The sequence below is a fragment of the Salvia hispanica genome, chromosome 1, assembly GCF_029641045.1.
Source record: "Salvia hispanica isolate PSC_SH4W2 chromosome 1, Shi_PSC_v1, whole genome shotgun sequence".
In the NCBI taxonomy this organism is placed as follows: Eukaryota; Viridiplantae; Streptophyta; class Magnoliopsida; order Lamiales; family Lamiaceae; genus Salvia; species Salvia hispanica.
Genome location: NC_142692.1, coordinates 39,389,223 through 39,402,531, shown reverse-complemented (window position 1 = coordinate 39,402,531; position 13,309 = coordinate 39,389,223). Strand labels below are relative to the sequence as shown.

Below are 13,309 nucleotides of genomic sequence, written 5' to 3'. Positions count from 1 at the left end.
CAGAAATAATTTAATATCAATCATGACTTTAAATATGAAATTGTACTCGAAAACAATTTAATAGCAATCAGTTATTAGACTTATTGAACAATTTTAACCAATCGATTGATCGATTGGAAGTTGGAACGAAAATTAAGGAAAAAAAGTGTTGTACTCCCTCCGTTTGCGACTAAGAGTCTCATTTCATTCAGCCGCGAATTTTAAAAAATGTTAAGAAAAGTGAGTAAAAGAAAGTTAGTGGAGTATGGGTCTCACTTGTATTTAATAGTTTTAAATTACACGTGAGTGAAATGAGTTGGTGGAATATGAAGTCTCTTTCCTATTTATTTATGGTAATTATGAATTGAGACTCCTATTCGCGGATGGACTAAAATGATAAAACGGGACTCCTATTCGCGGACAGAGAGAATACAAATTATTGTAATCACAGATTAAGAGCATCTTCAACTATTTACACTAAACTCAAATTCGAATTAATGTGAATGTCGCATTTAATACTACTATAATTTACTTCAACCATTTACGTTAAACTCAAACTTAAAAAATTATTCTCTATATTACAATTTTTACTCACAAAATTTTAGAAAAAGTTTGTGGAAACCTAAAAGTAGTTTTTTTTCCTAAAAAACTAAAATTATGATTAGTTTTGGAGACTCGTTGAAGCTAGTTTCATATTTGAGAATATTGGTCTAATCAATCAACCGACTACATCCAAAGATGTGAAAAATTTATAAAAAGGTTTCATTTGATAGGAATCACACATTCGGATGATGTATTTTTATTTTATAATCTATGTTGAATAGAAATAATCTATGTCATCAACTTAATATAGTAAATTCTTAAAACAAAAAAATTGAAAAAATTGCATTATCCCGAAGTCTTAGGTAGGCCGTTAACTGTGTTTCCAATCAAAACTACAATCATTACAGAGACAAAGAGAGAGATGAATCAAAGCTACAATCATTTCTTCTGAATAAGGTTTACCCGAATGCACAATGAACACCAATCCAGATCGACCTCTATCTCAGCGGCCGCTACCGCTGAAGGACCCATCGCCGCTTCCCGCGGCGGAGGTGCCGCCGAATTCCGATGTTCAGCCTAAAAATCCCGATGCCATCTTGAGCGGCAGCGGAACCTGGTGCATTTTCTTACGTTTGATTGTTTTTATTTCCAATTGGCATCGATTATTGAGCATTGAATTTGTTTTTCATTTTGTATTTCATTATTGAGCATCGATTATTGAGCATTGAAGCTAGGGTTAGCCGCCTGTGATCAATTTTTTTTAATGAAAGAAATAATCCGTTTAGGATTATGCGATAATTTTTATTCAGAATTGCAGCTTTATCAATAAAGATAAGAATGCAAGGACAGGTTAAAATTGGTTGAAACTAGCTTTAGCTGCCTGTGATCAAGGGTGATATATTGAGAGAGATTATTTGTTTTCAGAGAAATAATCTATTTGGAAAATTATGTGATACTTTTTATTCAAAATTGCAGCTTGCTGACTAGAGATAAGAATGCGAGGATAAGTTATGGATATTCCAGTTTCAAGGGTAAGCGTTCGACCATGGAGGATTATTACGAGATAAAGATATCAGAAGTCCAGGGTAAAATGGTTGCCCTTTTTGGCGTTTATGATGGTACGTCGCTATAATGGAAACAAACAAAGATTTTGTTTATGCTGTAATGTATTGATGGAGAAGGTGAAAATTGTTTGATGGAATAACTCGTTTTATTCTTACGTTTGATGCCAGGGCATGGTGGGTTCAGAACTGCGGAGTACCTTAAGAAGAATCTCTTTACTAATCTCGGAAGCCACCCCCATTTTATCAAAGATACAAAGTTAGCTATTGGTATTAATTTCGAGATTCTGATTTTGGAGAGTGATGGTGAATGTGATATTGGAAAAACTGAGGTGGTGTATCTTTCTTGATTGCAGTTGAAGCATTCAAGCAAACTGATACGGAATACCTCAATGAGGAGAAGGGTCAACAGAAAGATGCGGGTTCGACTGCATCAACTGCTGTCCTCGTACAGGACAAGATCTTTGTTGCAAATGTGGGAGATTCTAGAGTTGTTGCTTCTAGAGCCGGCTCAGGTTTGATGCCAACTTGGGAACTCGATCTTTTTGCATTTAGTATTTTTATATAAATATGTGAAATATTTAGTATTTTGTTGATAAGAGAACTTCTCATATCCAACCCATATTGGGTAGTGATATATTTGCTTCATAGCATATCTAGTAAGCCATAAAGAATTGCCCAAAAACATTGGACGAACATGATAAGTTACAGAATTTCCAAAGATCAACTTCTTGTCTCTTTTGGATCGTTTTACATATGCTGAGATCTCGAGACATTACCTCTAGCACTTCACTGACACATTGCTTCTTTATGTAGCTATTCCATTGTCGATTGACCACAAGCCTGATAGGACTGATGAACGTGAACGGATTGAAAAGGCTGGTGGTTTCATCGTTTGGGCTGGTAAATTTGAATTCTCATCTCTTCTGTTCCTGTCAATTGTATTTTGCAGTCAGATATGTACTACAGTGAGCTGCAGCAATATCGGAGTATTTCATTTAACTGCCATCATTATGAGCATTGAAACATTAGCTGAATAATTTTGGACCGTAGTACTAAACCATAGTGCTTAAATTTTATCATTTTTGTTGTCATTCACATTACTTTCTGTTTATTTTGTATCCGACACGTATATATCTTAAATACCTCGTACCAATATGGTGCCGATTCTTGTCATGGTTTCTGGAGTGTCCACCAAAATAGGAGTATTGGCTGACACGTTTAAATACTGAAATCGAAATGTTGTCCGTCCACCCCCCTGCCTTCTGGCTGCATATTTAGCTACTTTTTTTTGCTTCAACACTTTGCCTTGAGACTTAACATCTCTTGGTCAGGAACATGGAGGGTTGGTGGTGTTCTTGCTGTTTCTCGAGCATTTGGGGATAAACTTCTTAGACCATATGTAGTGGCTGAGCCTGAAATTCAGGTATTGTTATTGCATTTACTTACTACTCGGTGTCAAACTTTCTCCTACTTGCATTCTAGATGCTTTAGTGGCTCAAAACACTGATAATATCTACAGCAGCTATTATGTTTTATCGATACCATCTCCCTTGTTTTGACATTTGTTATGGAATATAGGAAGAACAAATTGATGGTGTAGATTTTCTTATAATTGCCAGCGACGGGCTATGGAATGTCCTCTCAAATAAGGTAGTCCTCTCTATAACTTGCATTCATAACGGATGGATGATTTATCGTTGCATGTGCACATATTCTTAAGTCGAACTGTATGATACTTGTCATTCGTCCAGGATGCTGTAAATATCGTGCAAGGCATACCAGATGCTGAAGCAGCATCAAGAAAACTGGTGGAAGAAGCCTATGGCAAGGGCAGTTCTGACAACATCACCTGTTTAGTCGTTCGATTTGAGAACTGACGATCAGACAACAAAATCGTATCGGCTGTTTTTTTTTTCTTTTTTCGATTAAAGCCCGTGATTGTAGGAGTATGTTTCTTTATTGCAGATTTTATCAGTACTGTTTCTGGTTGTATTTTCAAACAATCTTTTTTATGTAATTTCGGAGCTAAAACAGTTTCTCCAATGCTTCTGGTATTAACTGTAAATTAATTGAATAGAGTTATGTTTTCATATTATTCAGAAATACATGCAGTTTACTCGACTTAATATTGTTATACTACATTTTGCTTATGCAAATAAGAATTACTTACTAAATAAATTGATTTAGCTGGTAACTTTTGTTCAACTTTGGAACTTTGTAACACTTTCACTTTTTCATCTACATCAATACAAAATTTGAAATGCTAATATTCATTGGCGTCTTTGTAGCAAACTAGAAATTCAAAATTTTCAGAAGTTGCTTAATTTGCTTCGAATTGATGACTACATAATATTAAAACTTTCAACAAAAGTTCGGCTTAAATTACAAATTAGATTAAAATTCATTATTATTGTAAACTCAACCCTTTAATTATATACATTTCATATTACAGAATACCATTTTTCATGTACATTGAAAATAAAATAGTAAATTAAAATGTAGAGTTTCAGCTCTCCTTCAAATAAGTGACACACACATCCTACTCAAAAACGAGAAAAAGTATAACTAAAAGCAACTTCTGAAAACTACATCATACTTTCTTCTTTTGCAGTCACCAATCTATGGGTGAATTCAAAGAGACGCTGAGATCAAACAAGTCTGCCATCTAAGATAACTTAAGCAACGTACGAAAATATGCAAGATACGAGTTGCAGACGCGTCTCCAATCAAACATCAACACGGAACTGAAAACACAACGGGGTAAAATATTCAGCAGCAACTGCTCGACGCATCACTAGACTCGGGAGGCTTCTGCTTGAAAATGTTCTTTTTGTTACCAGCTAATCCCTCGGCCAAGAGACTGGGCGTTTCCAAGATCTGTCGGTATAACATAAAATTAAAACCAAGCTAAGAGTGTGCAACGCAATATCCACAGCGTCTTTATATGTTTGAAACGAGAAATTCAATGATAGATTGTGCAAAAACCTACTGACCTTCAAGACAAGTTCCTCAAAACACTGCTCCACGTTGACACGAGTTTTGGCACTACATTCAATGAAGAGGCAACCATATTCCCTTGCAAAGTCAATCCCTTCTTTTTTGCTGACAACCCTTTCACTCTCCTGCAAAAGATGTGAACGTTAACAAAGCTTATCGCAGGAGTAAAAGCACCACCACACAGAAATGATGGAACTCTGAATAATGAACCAGCTAGTGCTAACAAGGGGAATACCTTATCAACTTTGTTACCAACTAGCATCTTGATGCAGTCCTGGTTTGTGGAGTAGAGATCAATTTCTTTAGCCCAAATATCAGATAGATTCGTAAAGGTGTCTCGTCGTGTCACATCATATACTGTGCCGTGAAACACGGATTTGAGGGTAAGAAACCGAAAGGCAAAGTAAAAATCAATGTTTATTTGGTATTTACAATGTGGCTAAAGAGTGAAGTGACAAGAAATAGAACTCACAGCTCCAGAAATTTGATCAATAACAGAAATGCAAGAGCAACAAGGAAACACAAATAAAAATCTTTGAACATACCCATGATGATTCCTTGAGCACCTCGGTAGTAGGAACTAGTCAAAGTCCGAAATCTTTCCTGTCCAGCTGCAAAAGGGAAGTTTGTTTGTGATTTCTCTCTTTATTTAGAATGTCTAGTGAAAACTTTTATCTTATCTATGTGACAATGACATTAGTCTTTATTTAATGAAGCAGGTCATTGCAGCATTCTTACCTGTATCCCAGATTGCAAGCTTCAATTTCTTTCCTCCAAGTGTTACGTGTTTTACCTTAAAATCCACTCCTGTAGTAGAAAATGGAACGTTATAGTGCCAGAGCCCAGAGGTAACATATACTTGAGACCACGCATGAAAGAATAGTATTCATAATTCAAATATAGACAACTCCCAAGATGGAGACCAGGCCATCCTCGAGAAAACATGCTTTGCTTAGTTTCTTGGTACAAACGGCTATACAAGTAGGTACATACAGAGGGGTGGTTCTGTTTTACAGTAGAAAAGTGAGAATGGTTGTAAAAGGATTTGAGTACAACAAGAAGCAAGAAATATAAAAAAATTCAAGTTCGGCTACACTGACCATAAACCAACTTTTGGGGATAGTTTGGATTATATAGACAGTTGTACATGACATAGGAAATATGAAACTTAACCCCAATTGTACTACAAAAGCAAAGAAAATATTGGCTAAGAAACCACATAACTTAATTTTTTTAGAACACCAAAAGAGGTTGGGGTTGGTTAGATGAATAGCCTGCATTTGCCCCAATCCATGGATGGGAACTACTAACATTTTCCTATGATCTACTGAAGGTTCGGTTTCCGCTCCCAAACATAGAACTACTTTGTCCCCACTATCCTCAAATATATCAAAAACCATCCAACTCCAAAAACCTAACAATTAGGTTAGTATCATTAAAACAAATGAGGGGCAGAGGGGGGAAGCCCCAATAACAAATCCATACATTAGCCGGAGCTATATCAATAATGACAACAATTCCCCAATCCTATCAATTGAGACCTTACACAAAGGATCAAAACCTCCACACTGAAATTCCAAAATTGTGACCACATTAACTTCAATCAATAATCTGATAAAACAAAAACAAGCATATGCAGATCACACAGCACGAAGAAGATCGATCATTGAGCTACCGATTGTGGGAGAGAGCTCCTCGAAAGCATCAGATGTAAAACTCAGCAAAAGACTGCTTTTTCCAACCCCAGAATCCCCAATCATCAGCAACTTGAACAGATAATCGAATTCTGGCGCTTCTCCAGATGATGACGCCATATCTTGTCAAATTCTTTCGATCAACCTGATCCCCACAAAATCAAAACTCAGAATACTGACCGATCAAGACAAAAAGCCACAAAAAACAGATTGGAAATATGACCTAAAATTGAATGCAGATCTGATGTAAACGTCAATTATGCACTTAAATATGAATATTAATTAATTTCGTGCTTGAATACGTAAACGACTGTAAATTAATACGATGGTGGAGTCTGGAGAAAGTAAAGTGATGAAATTGGGCTAAAGCGGTCGTTTGGGGAAATATTTTTTTTTCTCGTGACGGTGGGAAACGGCGACTGATTAGGATGCAAATGTTGTACTCTCTGCTTGAAGGATTGTACCTTTTTCTGTTAATCATTAGTGTGAGATTTATTGTTACGTGGCATACATGCTATTTTATACAATTATATTCTATTTTTCATTCATTCGAGATTGTTGCATTAATTTATTATTGTATTTTAGTGATATGATAGCATAAATTATGTTAACAATATTTCACAAGCTTTACTAAGTAATACTTGTAGTATTTTTTCAGGGAATATAAGATAAAAGAAACATATGGAGCACTTATTATTTTAAATTTGTTATTGAATTTGATACTTCAAAATGTTTGTGAACTTTTAAGTGGATTAAGAGCATCTCCAATGCCGGCTAGCCGATTCGTGTCGCTAGCCGGTCGGCTAGTCGAACCATTGGAGTAGGCCAGCGGGAAATCGGCCAAAATTTCGGCGTGGGCTAGCCGATGGCGTGGCGCTGGCCGCCATTGTGACGTGCCGATCGGCCAGCGCCGTATTTTTGATTTTTTTTTTTTTTGAAAACCTATATAAACGCGATTTTAGTTTCATTTTCATTTGCACCACTTGTTTTAACGAGTTTTCGCTCTCTCTACATTTTTTGTACAAGAGCATCATCGAGCGATGGATCACAACAACGAGTCCAGTCCAGCGATGAGTGGATCTCAGACTCCCACGGTACCCGTGGGATCTGGATGGGGCCAGATGGGCGGGCAGATGGGCCCAGGGTTTAACGTCCCTTGGAATCAGCTGATGGGGATGATGGCCGGAGCGCAGGGGGGTGGGAACCAGGGGGGATGCCGTGGGGTATGTCGGGCGGCGCATAGGCCAGCGGTGGGCAGGGGTAGGGGGGTATGCCCCAGATGCAGCAGCAGATGATGGGTATGCATCTTGGGATGCAGGGGTCACCCGGGGGGGGGGGGGGGGGGGACACGGTCTATCGTCCCTCTCTGGATTTTTTGACGACTTCGTCTCACACGTCGACCCAGGTGAAGACGCAGTTCACTAGCGATGACCTTTTGTCATTGCATGACATGAGGATCGATCTCGGGGATCCGGACACTCCCGTTCCAGCGGGGTGGGCCGCGGCGAAGAAGAAGAAGACGAAGGGGAAGGCCAAGGCGGTCGGCGAGTCGTCGCAGCCCGCTGTTGACGACACCCCCGCCTGGAGGAAGTGGACGGAGGATGAGTACGTCGGGGTGGCCAGGGGGTGGTTGGAGGTGTGCGACGATCCGCTGGTTGCGAACAACCAGCGGGTCGTCAACATGTGGGCGAAGATTAGAGCTGCCTACAGGAGGCACTGCCCGCACGGGAAGGACTTCAGCGGGGAGGAGGTCCGGAAGGGGTGGGAGCGCATCAGGGCCGCGGTCAGCCGTTTTTCGGCGTTGTACGCCAACGCCCTCCGTCAGCTCACTAGTGGGCAGAATGAGGAGGACGCCCGGAGGATAGCCGAGAGTCAGTTCCCCTTGGCGGGGAAGTACAAGGATTTCCACTTCTGGGAATGCTATGAGTTGCTGAAGGACTCCGAGAAGTTCCGGGCGGGGTGCGACGCTGGGTGGCCGAAGAAGCAGAGGCTGAACTATTCCGGCAACTATAGCGGCAGCAGCGGCGGATCCCACGACCTCCCCCCGGATGCTGAGGAGTTTCCGGCCCCTCCATCCTATGCTCGTCGCCCTCGCCCGGTTGGACAAAAGCGGGCGCAACGGGCAGCGAGGGGAGGATCCCCCTATCGCCCCAGGAGGTCGTCTCGGCACCCCCTCCCCCCCCCCCCCCCCCCCGCGCGAGTACACCTTCTTCTCGCGTCAAAAAATGCGGGAGCAGATGTACAAGGTCTTCCAAGATTGGAGGACTGCCACTGACCCCACGGAGAAGATGTTTCTTCACTCGATACTCGAGAGCATGCGAGTTGATTTGGATGCCGCGAGGGCACAGATGGGGGGTTCCGACGTGGGCTTAGATACCCCAGGTGGCGGCGGCGCGGACGGCGGCGGAGACGGCGGCGACGGCGACGAGGAGTGGAGAGGGCTCGTGTGTGGAAGCCCTTTTTTTAAAAAAAAAATCATGTATTTTTTAATGAAATGAATTAATTTTCCCGTATCTATGTCGTAAATTTAATTATGTAATTTAATCGTTATTTTAATTCCGTAAATGTAGTATTTTTTGAATTATTTTTATTGCGGCTGGCCTATGGCTGGCCTAAATCTGATGTGGCAGGTGGATTTTTAGTGCTGCTGACGTGGCAGGGAGAGAGAGTGGCTGGCCTATTTGCATTGGAGATGCTCTAATGTCAAAATTTATTGTGAAATTTCATTTAATTTCCATTTATAGACTCAATTAAAATTACTCCATCCGTCCCGCTTTAGGAGTCCCGGTTGATTAATTTTGGGCGTCCCGCTTTAAGAGTCTCGGTTGGGATAAATTAAAAAAAAAAAAACCTACAGAGTGTTAAAAGTGGGTCCCAACATCCACTACAACTAATAAAAAAGTGTTAAAAGTGGCTCCCAACATCCACTACAATATTTATTTATTGGACACTCAATTAAAAGTGGGTCACAACATCTACTATATTTATTTATTACACACTCAAACACTTTTTTCTTAAAACATGTGCCCGACTCAACCGGGACTCCTAAAGCGGGACGGAGAGAGTATATGTTTTCAAATAACAAGAAAAAGTTGCAATTTATGAGCTTTATTAAGCCGGTAGTTTCCTGACGGAGGCGCCGCCCCTTCACCACTTTGATTCGCCGCTGTTCAATTTCACCATATTCCCCTCTGCTGCCCAAATCCGCCGCCTTCGATTATCCTGATCAAGCCTATAAATTAGGGCTGGTTATTCGGTCGGTTCTGTTAATAACCGAACCGACTTGTCGGTTAACCGATCCCAAAATGCCTTCAAAAAACTAACCGGAATCGACCCGATCTTCGGTTCGGTTACTTAATTAACCGACTCGGTTAGAACCGGTCGGTTTTCGGTTATAACCGAACTAACCGAATTGATTTAACTTATTCAAATGTATATTTTGCATGATTAAGGTTGTGATAAATAACTCAACCTACACCTAATCATACTATTAGTTTATCACCGAAAGTTGAATTAACTATTTCACGGTCATCCTTCAATGATCAATCATTCAATTCAATGATTCAATCTATAATATATAAAATTCTGAAATTTTCTCACAAAGATTGTTAATTGATTTTGTGTATTCTCAATTCTACGCATTTCTGCATGATTGTAAAACCGAAAACGTCAAATTTTTTATCATATTTTTTTGCATTTTAGTCATAATCATTCAATTTTATCCTACACCATAATAAATTAATTCAAATTAAAATAGACTCTTTTGACATTGCAAATTTGCAATATGAGACTTTGACAAAATTTAGAAGTAAATTACAGATTATTATTATTATTATTATTATTATTATTATTATTATTATTATTATTATTATTATTATTATTATTATTATTATTATTATTACTACTACTACTATTACTATTACTATTATTATTATCATTATTATTATTATTATACTCCTATTTACAAGCAATACATATATGATATATTTTTTAGGCTCTTTAATAGACTTAAACTTTAAATGATCTAAAATTTGAAAACTTTTCTCTAATAATAAGTGAAAGGTTATCTTATTTTTAAAATAGTAGTATTGCTTAAGCACTTGTTAACATTGAGAGATCTTGTTTTTAAGAATATATTTAGAACTTTATTGAATTTGATATATTATAACTTTATAAGTATAAATAACTAATAGGTAACAAACTAAAATAGATTTTTTTGACATTGCAAATATGCAATATGAGACTTTGACAAAATTTGGAAGTAAATTACAGATTCTTCTATTGTGACAAAGTTTAAAAGTAAATTACAATTTCTGTTATTATTAATTAAAAATATAATTGAATTTAAAATTATTTATGGTTTTAACTTTTAACTTTTAACTTTTCATCTACTTTTATTATTATTATTATTATTATTATTATTATTATTATTATTATTATTATTATTATTATTATTATTATACTCCTATTTAAAAGTAATATATAAATTGTTTAGGCACTTTAAAAGACTTGAACTTTACATGATCTATATTCTATACTTTAAAAACTTGTCTCCAATAATAGGTGAAGGGTTATTCTATATTTAAAATTAAAATAGTAATTCTTAAGAACTTTATTGACTTTGAGATATAAATTTATAAGTATAATACTCTAATTGATAGTGACACAAATTAAAATGGACTTTTTTTGACATTGATTTAGACAAAATTTAGATATAAATTACAATATCTTCCATTGTGACAAAGTTTGAAGTAAATTATAATTTATTCTAGTATTAAATAAACATATAATTGAAATTAAAATTGAATTTAATTCGGTTACCGGTTATAACCGACGGTTATCAGTTATAACCGATAACCGGTCGGTTATAACCGATAACCGACTTTTAGCAAAACTTAAAACCGGAACCGAACCGATAACCGTAAATGTCGGTTATCAGTTAACCGATAACTGACCGGTTTCGATTCGGTTCTCGATTAACCGAAAACCGTTTACCCACCCCTACTATAAATAGGTCTCGTTATCTTGTTCCCACTTTATGAAATAACATTCTAGTATTAGGACTAACCCACGTCCTAACAAAAAAAAAAGAGTGAACTACATCAAAAGTTCCTGACGTTTCCAGTTGTGACATTGTAGGTCCCACAGAAAAAAAAATATCTCTGGATGCCTCTAACCTTAAACATAATCACGTATCTTGTTTAGTCTGACTAAAAGACCCTTCAGCCCTTAAAGGGCATTTTGGACAAAACATTACAAAATCTGCAGTGGCAGCCTGCGCGTTGACATCTTTAGAAGGTAATTAAATTAAATTACATTAATTTACAAAGTTATTTTTATAAAAATAATGTCATGTCAAATATAATATCAGAAATTGTATAAGTGAAAATAAATAATAATTACTCATTTAAAACTTAATGTAAAATAAAACTTAATTAAATAAATATAACAGATAATATATTAGAGCATCCGCAACGCTGCCTCGTTGCGGACTCGATCTCGTCTCGACGAGACGAGACGGCATCGAGACAGTGTTGCGGCTCCCGTCTCGTCTCGACGAGACGAGATGTCTCGACGCCCAACGCGTCCCGGCGAGGCAAGTCTCGAGCTCGCGAGACACGCCCCCGGCGCCACGTGGCGCGCGCGGGCTGCTGGCGTGACGCCCACTCGCCGACCCGCGAGTGGGCGTCGGATTTATGACGTCATAATTCAATTTTTTTTTAAAAAAAATCAGATTTTTCAAAAAAAAAAAAAAAATTAAAATATAAAACGGTAATATTACCGTTGAACGGTAATATTTTTAATTTTTTTTTTTTTTATATATTCTATATATACTCTTTTCCATTCTCCATTTTACACAAACACACGTTTATTCTCTCATCTCTCTTTCTTTCCTCTCCAATCACTTCTATAAAATCATTCATTTATTTTTTTCTTCTCCCAAATTTAATCAATTATGGATCCATTTGAGCAAATGCGTCGAATAATGGAAGAATCGCTAGAAGCAGATCGACGTAGGGAGGAGGAAGCCGCCGCGCCTCCTAGGCAACGCCGGACATACATCCACCGTAACCGGGAGGAAGCCGCCGCAAGGTTGGAACGTGATTACTTCAGTCCGAACTCGGTGTGGGGAGATATCTACTTCCGTCGCCGTTTCCGTATGTCACGCCCGCTATTTTTGCATATCGCGAATACATTGGCGGCACGGGAAGAGTTCTTCAGAGAAGGGTTCGACGCTGTTGGCCGTCCTAGCCACACGACGCTCCAGAAATGTACTGCGGCGATCCGTCAGCTTGCTACTGGACAAACGGCGGATGCGTTCGACGAATACCTGCACGTCGGAGAATCCACTGGGCGACTTTGTTTGTTGAACTTCTGCAAAGGCGTCCGGGCAGCCTTCACCGCCGAATTTCTGAAGAAGCCAACCACCGCAGATTGTCAGTTTCTGCTCCGTCTTCACGAACAAGTGCACGGATTCCCCGGGATGCTCGGGAGTGTCGATTGCATGCATTGGCAATGGAAGAATTGCCCTGTGGCGTTGAAGGGGTCATACACGAGCGGCCACAAAGGCACCCACCCCACCGTTATACTCGAGGCCGTCGCCGACTACCGGCTATGGATTTGGCATGCGTATTTCGGGGTCCCCGGCTCAAACAACGACATCAACGTGCTCAACAACTCCGACCTCTTCGCTGAAGTTCTGAATGGTAAAGCGCCGGCCATCAACTTCGTCGCTAACAATCGCCAGTATAAAATGGGGTACTATCTTGCCGACGGCATCTATCCGAAGTGGCCAACCTTCGTGAAGACGTTCAACAGGCCTACGGACGAAAAGCAGTCTCTTTTTGCGCAGAAGCAAGAGTCTGCTCGCAAGGATGTGGAGAGAGCGTTCGGGGTTCTCCAAGCTCGATGGAACATTATCAAAGCCCCGGCTCGACAGTGGTTTATAGAGAATATGGTTGACATCATGTATACGTGCATAATCTTGCACAACATGATTGTCGCCGACGAAGGACCTGAGGCGGGAAATTG

The 13,309-nt window shown here is 39.0% G+C and overlaps 2 protein-coding genes across 2 annotated transcripts; one reads left to right on the top strand and one right to left on the bottom strand.

The window, feature by feature from the left end:
* The first annotated feature begins 854 nt into the window (after window positions 1-854).
* On the top strand, window positions 855-3,707 carry LOC125217790 (Protein phosphatase 2C family protein). The gene is made up of 8 exons (XM_048119327.2): window positions 855-1,138; window positions 1,498-1,640; window positions 1,755-1,853; window positions 1,940-2,098; window positions 2,400-2,486; window positions 2,918-3,009; window positions 3,165-3,236; window positions 3,338-3,707. Exons 1-8 carry the CDS (start codon window positions 996-998, stop codon window positions 3,461-3,463), a joined length of 921 nt encoding a protein of 306 aa, XP_047975284.2. The 5' UTR covers window positions 855-995; the 3' UTR covers window positions 3,464-3,707.
* A 347-nt stretch (window positions 3,708-4,054) lies between these two features.
* On the bottom strand, window positions 4,055-6,655 carry LOC125223502 (ras-related protein RABC1). The gene is made up of 7 exons (XM_048126679.2): window positions 6,501-6,655; window positions 6,259-6,422; window positions 5,322-5,390; window positions 5,129-5,194; window positions 4,819-4,940; window positions 4,580-4,708; window positions 4,055-4,463 (listed from the first exon to the last, which is right to left on the bottom strand). The coding sequence occupies exons 2-7, from the start codon at window positions 6,395-6,397 to the stop codon at window positions 4,356-4,358; spliced, it is 633 nt and encodes a 210-aa protein (XP_047982636.1). The 5' UTR covers window positions 6,398-6,422; window positions 6,501-6,655; the 3' UTR covers window positions 4,055-4,355.
* Between the last annotated feature and the right edge of the window lie 6,654 nt (window positions 6,656-13,309).